Source organism: Apium graveolens, chromosome 10 (assembly GCF_009905375.1).
Source record: "Apium graveolens cultivar Ventura chromosome 10, ASM990537v1, whole genome shotgun sequence".
NCBI lineage: Eukaryota > Viridiplantae > Streptophyta > Magnoliopsida > Apiales > Apiaceae > Apium > Apium graveolens.
In genome coordinates this window covers 236,431,149-236,439,950 of record NC_133656.1, presented here as the reverse complement: position 1 = coordinate 236,439,950, position 8,802 = coordinate 236,431,149, and the positions used below count along the sequence as shown (strand labels likewise).

At 34.3% G+C, this 8,802-nt stretch overlaps 1 protein-coding gene across 1 annotated transcript; it reads left to right on the top strand.

The window, feature by feature from the left end:
* Positions 1-1,122: 1,122 nt before the first annotated feature.
* LOC141689327 (transcription factor bHLH93-like) lies at positions 1,123-3,409 on the top strand. The gene is made up of 4 exons (XM_074493587.1): positions 1,123-1,827; positions 2,311-2,493; positions 2,705-2,872; positions 3,069-3,409. The coding sequence occupies exons 1-4, from the start codon at positions 1,240-1,242 to the stop codon at positions 3,153-3,155; spliced, it is 1,026 nt and encodes a 341-aa protein (XP_074349688.1). The 5' UTR covers positions 1,123-1,239; the 3' UTR covers positions 3,156-3,409.
* Positions 3,410-8,802: the final 5,393 nt, after the last annotated feature.

Below are 8,802 nucleotides of genomic sequence, written 5' to 3'. Positions count from 1 at the left end.
TGCTTGCAAAAAGAATAAGTTCTTATGAAGTTAAATTAACCCGATGGAGGCTTGATTTTTATGTATTTGTGATGAACATGCAAGTGTATTAGATGAATATACAGAACCTGACATGGTCTCTGAAGCTAAACTCCATCCTTTCGTTTCAGACAGAAATGCAAGTCAAACTTCTCAGAATCGGTACAATTTTTATATTATGTCTGTTTGATATACCAGATTTCGGTGAAAAAGACATGAAATCACCTAGACATGAACAGCAATATTAAAATAAAATTTTCCTTTTTTTAGTTATATAATTCCAGTTGCTTTGTAATTAGCCTAGTTGGTGCAAATATGACAAGTAATGCCCTCCTTTTCCAGGTCCATAGTTAGTTTAAGTAGGGTTCTCACTTCTACCACGGTGATTGTTGCAACATACGTTGATCTGTCGAATAATTGTTACTAACCATCCGTCTGTTATAGTTTTTTTGTGAATAGACAAAAACCCTGCTGATAAATCAAGTGTAAATAGACAACATGCTGGATTCACAATTTTTTTTCCCAATTAAATTCATATACGGTAAATTGTAGCTTGAGAGTGCTGTTGAAAATTGTTGTGCCGTAAGAAAAAGTGCCGGTGGAAAAAATGCTGTCAGGAAAATTAGATAATGTTTGGTAACTTTTTTTAATTTATGCATATTTTTAGATATAATATATAAAATTAATGTTTTTAAAAAGGTTTGATGGTAAAACTGATAGCTAATTCTTGCAAAAGCTGAAAATAGCTTTTTCCAAAAGTATGGACCAAAAACGCTTTTCCAGACAACAACTTTTAGAATTTACCCAATATCTTTATGACATCTTTTCACCAAAAAGCTACTGCTACAATAGCAATATCAAACAGGATCTTGGACTCATAGCTAGTTATTGTAAGGTGAGAAAATCACAACATGTAAAAATCTCTAACGTTTGTAATAAAGGGCCTTGGACTCATAGCTAGTTCGTGTAAGGTGAGAAAATCACAACATGTAAAAATCTCTAACATTTGTAATAAACGCGATAAAATATGTGGCAACAAGTATTATCTAACTTTCTTAATAAAGGCCATAAGATATGCCAATTACCTTCTATGTACTAATATCAATATAATAAACACTCCTATATATATTAGCCCACTAGCTTCATCTCTCGAAATATATTATCAAGGTTCCTCCTTGTGTAACTAAGCATCTCAAGTCCAATAAGTGTGTGTGTGTTTTTATGTTGGAGATGGAATATACTGGTCATGATTTCTTGGAAGAGCTTCTAGCTTATAGAAGTGAGCCATGGGAACCATACACCAATCTTATTCCAACAGGATCTGATGATTTCTACAATGGATATTCTTGTGTTACTGAGAATTACTTGCCTTTTCCTAACATTCCTCAAAACACTACTTGTTTTGATGAGTTTTCCACTGTTCCATTTAATGAATATCAGCAAACCCTCAATTCTTCAACAAATTTTAGTGACTTCTGCGGTCCATTTGGAGATGAACACACTGATTCTTCTAACAATGTGCTTGATACACCTCCATTCTTTCCTTGTCAAGAAGAGTATTCATTACTGTCGATTATGGATGATTTGGATGTAAAAGCGGCTGCTGATTCTTGTAAAATGGAGCCATTTCAAGCTACTCAAGTCCCTGCAGGTTTTAACATGGGTGGTAGTAGCAATGTGGATAGAAAGACTAAAATCAAGAAAGTTGATGGACAGCCTTCGAAGAATTTAATGGCTGAAAGAAGACGAAGGAAGCGCCTCAATGACCGGCTTTCCATGCTTAGATCTGTTGTTCCTAAGATAAGCAAGGTACTATATGTTCATCTTCTGTGTGTGCATGTTTGTGCTTGTCATTTTTCTATAACTACTACATGAAAATCTTGGAATCCTTTAATCCGATTCGGTCGAAAATTTTCGATTGGATTTGGTTTTTTTAAGAATTAGATGAAAATTTGGAAAATTAGTTAGTTTTGGTTGGATAGCGTAAAATATTGTTGGGGACTTTCTGACAGCGTAACGTTTTAAATGGACTGGTTACTAAATTAACAGTTTTCTAAGAGTGAGTTTGAATAGATGAAAATGTGTGTTGCAAGAATTGGATAAACTTGTTGGAGAATTTACAGCAAACGATAATCAGATGAATGATATGGAATTTTTCCATTATAAGTATGTTTCTGTTTTTGTGTGTTAATGGTTTTCAAGAATTATTTTACTAGAATCTTGAGATTTGTAGTTAGTAGGGTCTAATTTTATTTGCTACACTTTTGTGTCCACTTGGAAATTACTGTACAGATGGATAGGACATCTATACTTGGAGACACTATAGACTACATGAATGAACTTCTGGAAAGAATTAGAAAACTGCAAGAAGAAAATGAGACTGGCTCCATTAATGATCATCACCATCAGCTAAGCTTAACTAGCATCTTTAAAGATGTTAAGGCTAATGAAGTTCTTGTCAGAAATTCTCCAAAAGTATGTACCTCTCTCTCTCTCTCTCTCTCTCTCCCCCTCCCCCTCTCCCTCTCTCTCTCTCTCTGGCCTTAAAATCACACTAATTACAGTAATTTTATAAATGTGGCATTTTATGGTTTACTGTAGAAAGGAGAAACATCTCTCTCTCTCCCTCTCTCCCCCTAAAATCATGGTAATAATATAAATTTGGCATTTTTATATGAATGAGCAGTTTGCTGTGGAAAGGAGGAACATGGACACTCAAATTGAAATGTGTTGTGCTAATAAGCCAGGGTTGTTACTATCAACTGTGACTACATTAGAAGCACTAGGTCTTGAGATTCAACAGTGTGTTATCAGCTGCTTCAGTGACTTTGGAATGCGTGCTTCTTGTTTAGAGGTACTCGTATTAACTTTCACTACAACAAATCTGACCATTTACGACGGTTTTTTTGAACTGAAATCGTCGTAATTGAGCCATTTACGACGGGAAAAAATCGTCGTTTTTGGTCGAGTAGTAAGTTCATTTTTTCGTAATCAGCATACAAATCATAATCTCACATGTATTTGTAATGTTGTGTTGTTGATATATATAGGAAGTGGAGCAAGGAAAAAATATGAGTTCAGAAGATATAAAGCAAGCATTATTCAGAAATGCTGGATATGGTGGAAAATGCTTGTAGGGGAATATATTATTATTCATAAATATTATTATCCATAATGGGATGTGATGATGAGAGGGATTAATAAAAAGGGAATTGAAGCTAGTGGTGAAAATTTATGTATGGGAATATTGTTAGCATTATTCTTCTTCTAGAAATTTGATACATATAGTTCTCTTTAGGAACTGTAAAAGTGAGGCTGTTATGGTCTTCTTACTTCTTGTCATGGAAAAGGATCAACTATTTCTGATTTTGAATAAGAAATCATTGAATTAGTATGGTTTGTTGATTTATTGACATCATATACCGCAACTATTTTCAGTTTTAGTGTTGGGTATGTTCATAAATTGGAAACTTATCCCCGACTTTCGTTGGATGAGATACACAAACCGCAATATTTCATTGCGGTATCACTCACCTGTCGCAGTGAAACATTATGGCCGGTGTATCCTGTGACGCCCTCCAAACCCGGGGTCTAGATTTGGGGGTCACTAGCCAATAAACCAAAATAAAATAATCACAGCGGAATAATATAATAAATATGACCTCTCTACCTGCACTGGATCGATCACAGGTTATAGTATGGAACATGCACTAATACAAACCAAGTGTTATTACAAACCATAAGTCTAATTAGTTTTACAGATTATTCAAATTTTATTACAAACCTCTAGACTATCCAAGCGTCCCAAAACAGTCTACCTGGAATACACACCACTATTTACAAGCACTCGACTTCTGACCAAACCTGGATCTCAAGCCTGCTCTGGCTTAGCTGAAAGATTAGATTGATAAACAAGTATGAGCGAAAGAAATGCTCAGCAAACAATATAAAATGTGCTTGAAATGATAAACCACATTCTGATAATAACTGAACAACAGGATAAAAATCAGTAATATTTGATCAATAATAAAAGCTTCACAAGCTATCAATAATAAACAATAATTTTTAGATTGAAATCTAACTCCGACGGACGTACTATCACATGCTGATCAGCCCGTGTGATAACACAAGGTCATGATTCATAAAACATGTCCCCAAAATACGAGTACTCAAATAAAAAGGCAATATACCTGCCTGTGGCAAAAATGGTGTCATAATATTTCATATAACACATAGAAATAGCTCTCCGCTGGACCGTCCGTCCCGGTCACTTACGCATTCATCCAATCCATAAAATATTTTGATCAAAGAAGCCGAATCAAAGGACATCCTTAACCATATATCTCTCCATTTCTCATGGTCCAGAGTTATCTCAACAATCGATGGCGAAATAACCAGAACAATTAGTTATTCGCTAATCCCAATTCAATGTTCCACTATATAGAGTGATTTATAGCGAAATATATAAAACGTTTAACTATTCTGAACTTAGAATAGTTTGGAAATTGAAAGAATATAATTCAGAGACAATATCAATTGAATGATAAATGAAGATATAATATTTGCATAATATGATTCAAACTAAACGTCACTTGAACAATAAGTGAAGTTAGGGGTACTTGCCTGGTAAGCTCGATAACCTCTTACTATAACTCAGCTTATAACTGATGGCTACTATCTTCGTCTAACACTTGACTGCACTCCTTGCTACTCGATTCTATCAACAAAAGAACTATCTTAATAGACAGAACCAAACTCAATCGACGTAACTATACGTCTTGACATCTACCCGATCGTTTATAACTAGCATGGTATTTTAAAACTATAAACATATAGCATGCATTTCACGTAGCACATAATCATGACATTCGTATAACACATAATCACATAATTCATGTAATACATAAGTCAGATCGTTAAAAGATACGTCTCACTGCGTTCAAAATGAAAATTAGATCAATATTAGCATTTATCGATCAAATACTGACTCAAACTAATACACAAATCAAATGACATTGCAATACAAAAGAAATTAGGGCTTAAAAGTATTTTTATTGAAAGCGCAATATTTTTCTGAGTCTGTACGTGTTCGTTTCGTATTAAACGGACGAACGGTTTAATTATTATGAATAAAATAAGAAATAAATAGATTTAAATCAATTAATAATAATACTAATTGATTTTTTTGAATACCAAAATATAATTTTTAAAACCTTAAAATAATTTTTAGAGATTATTTGAATTAATTATAAATAATTTATATTTATTTAACTATTTATAACTAAAATTAATTGATTAATTGATTTTTAATCAATTAATTAAATTCATAAATAATTAACTAAAATGAATTATAAATAATTAAATCAAATTGTATTTTTGAAAATAATTAAAGAAAATAATTTTTTTAGTATTTAAAATAATAATTAAATTATTTTAGAAATAAATAAAATAATTTTTGAAAATAAAAAAAGGGTTTTTTTGAAATATTTTTAAAAATCAAAACTGAGAAACATAATTGGGGATTGGAGGTTGGGGTTTCAGGGATCAAACCCGGGTTGGAATTAAAACCAACCGGGTCGGGTTAGGGGACAGTCGGGTCCTGCCAAGAACTGGTCGGACCAAGTGCAGAAACCGGTGACCGGCACCGTTTCCGGCCAAGCTCCGGTGACGGCCAAAACAGCCCGATTTGATCGTGTTTTCAGTGCAATATTCAATAACACGAGCCCAAAAATTCAGAAACCACACCAACATCATCAATCAAACAACAGGGTTCATTAACCGGTCAAAATCAAGAAATTTTCCGGCGACAACACCGGAAAATCGCGGAACACACAACTGGACACCAAATTCAACGATCTATTCATGACAATAGAGCTCTGGACTCATATAATCAGTTCATATAGCCACAATCAATCGAACTAACATTAACAGTACATAAATCGAAAATAAAACTATCCAAAAACCAAGAACATGGTTCGAAAATCCTAGCAATAAAACGAGTATAATTTTGAAATGAATTGATTACTCTAATCATGCAAAGCTATTATAATCATTAGAAACACTCAACAATACCCAGAATTCAAACCCCCAAATTCTTGATCAAGAACCCTAAAAACAAAATTTCAAATTTGCGAATCTTGAACTGTTTTTGATGATTAAAACAGGTAGATAATCAAAATCCCATCGTTTTGGTTACCTATACTTACAGTTTGGAGTTCAGAATCACTTCCAAAATTGAGATTCAATCCCCTAGCTAAAGAACACCCCCAAGAACAAGTTTCTTGATTTTCTTATTATCTGAAATTTTTAATAAAAATAAATAAAATAAATAAATCTGCAACTATTTATATGAAACATAAAATTATATCCCCAAAATTAATTAAGGGTGTTTTTATCCCCTAATTATAATAATTAGGGCCCCAAAATAATAATTACGGGGAATAATTTTAAAAATGATAAAATACAAAATTAATGTCGAAATTTTCCAAAATTGCGAATAATTCGAAAATACAAAAATAAAGGGTTTTTGAAATACGAATAATTTTATAAAAATAAAAATACATATTTTGTGGGGTTTGTCGTCCCGGTGGGATCCCGGTCCATTGATTTTTTTGAAAAACAGGAACGATCTCTAAATTATCAGAAAAGCCCGATAACTCATAAAATGCATTGAAACACGCGTAAAATGAAATAAAACTAGTACCTTAATAAATATGCAAATAAATACGAGTTCGAATTGCATATAGATTCATTTAATTGCAGTTTAAACACATTTTAATCAATCGAAAAATTTTCTAGCCCGTACAGAAACACACATAACAGCTATGACATCTAATATTATGGCAATAATTACTTTAAATTTATAAAACACATAATATTTATTTATTTAACATATAATATTCACATAATTTTTCCCGGTTATTACATCCTTTCCCCCTTAACAGGATTCTGTCCTCAGAATCAGCCTAGGAAAACAAGTGAGGATACTTGGATCACATTTCGCTTTCCAACTCCCAAGTCGACTCTTCAACCTTGGGATTCCTCCACAAGACTCGCACTAAAGATACAGACTTATTCCTAAGCACTCTTTCTTTCTTATCTAAAATCTGCACTGGTTGCTCTACAAAAGACAAATCTGGTTGAATCTCGATTGGCTTGTATTCTATCACATGATTCGAATCAGGAAAATAATGCTTCAACATTGACACGTGGAACACTTTGTGAATATGCTGCATGTGAGGTGGTAACGCTAACTCTTAAGCAACCTTTTCCACACGCCTCAAAATCTCAAAAGGGCCAACATAACGCGGACTCAGCTTTCCTTTCTTTCCAAATCTTGATAAACCTTTCCAAGGCGAAACCTTTAATAGCACTACTTCACAACTTCAAATTCTATATCCTTTCTGGCAGGATCAGCATATTTGCGTTGACGATCTTGAGCTGCCACTAATCGTTTCCGAATGAGTTCTATTTTCTCTTTCATCTGCTGGATCAATTCTGGACCCAAAATCTTCTCTCACCAACTTCTTCCCAATATATTGGAGATCTGCATCTTCTTCCGTACAAAGCTTCATACGGCGGCATTCCAATGCTGGCATGATAGCTATTGTTGTAGGAGAATTCAACCAATGATAAATGTTCGTCCCAACTTCCTTCAAAATCTAGAGCACATACCCTTAACATTTCTTCGATAGTCTGAATCGTCCTTTCACTTTGGCCGTCTGTCTACGGATGATACGCGGTACTCATGTTCAGCTTCGTTCCGAGACAATCTTGAAAACTTCTCCAAAATCTTGAATTAAATCGAGGATCTCTGTCTGAAACTATGGATACTGGAACTCCATGTCGTGTCACAATTTCCTTAAGATATAACCGTACCAATTTATCCATCGAGAATCTTTCGTTGATAGGAAGAAAATGCGCTGACTTCGTCAGTCTGTCAATAATAACCCAAATAGTATCATGATTTGCCCTGGTCCTCGGTAATCCAACTATGAAATCCATTGTGATATGCTCCCACTTCCATTCTGGAATGTCCAATGGCTGTATCAATCCACTGGGCCTTTGATGTTCCGCTTTGACTCGCTGGCAAGTGTAATACTTACTTACCCATTCTGCAATTTCCTTCTTCATGCTTGGCCACCAAAAGTTTTCTCTTAAGTCTCTGTACATCTTCGTACTTCCGGGATGAATTGAATATCTGGAGTTGTGAGCATCTCGAAGAATTTCATCTTTCAGCTCGGCTACGTTGGGTATCCATATTCTGGAAGAAAATCTTAATATTCCTTTATCATCCTTTTGAGTCCATATTTCTTCTCCTGTCAAATTGTCTCGTTCATGGCTTATTACTTCTTCCTCACATCTTCTTATCTTCTCTAATAGTTCTGGTTGAAAAGACATTGCACACAATACCTCTGTAGACATACTTGGGGTACTGATCTCTATTTCAAGCTTCTCAAATTTCTTGATCAATTCCGCGGATGAAATTATCATGCTTAACCTTTCTTTTCTGCTGAGAGCGTCGGCCACCACATTTGCTTTACCTAGATGATAGTTGATGGTACAGTCGTAGTCCTTGATCAATTCGAGCCATCTTCTTTGCCTCATGTTCAATTCCTTCTGGGTGAAGATATACTTTAAACTTTATGGTCCGTGTAGATCTCGCACTTTTCTCCATACAAATAATGCCTCCAAATCTTTAATGCAAACACTATAGCTGCCAATTCCAGATCATGCGTTGGATATTTCTCTTCATGAGGTTTCAGCTGTCTTGAAGCGTAGGCT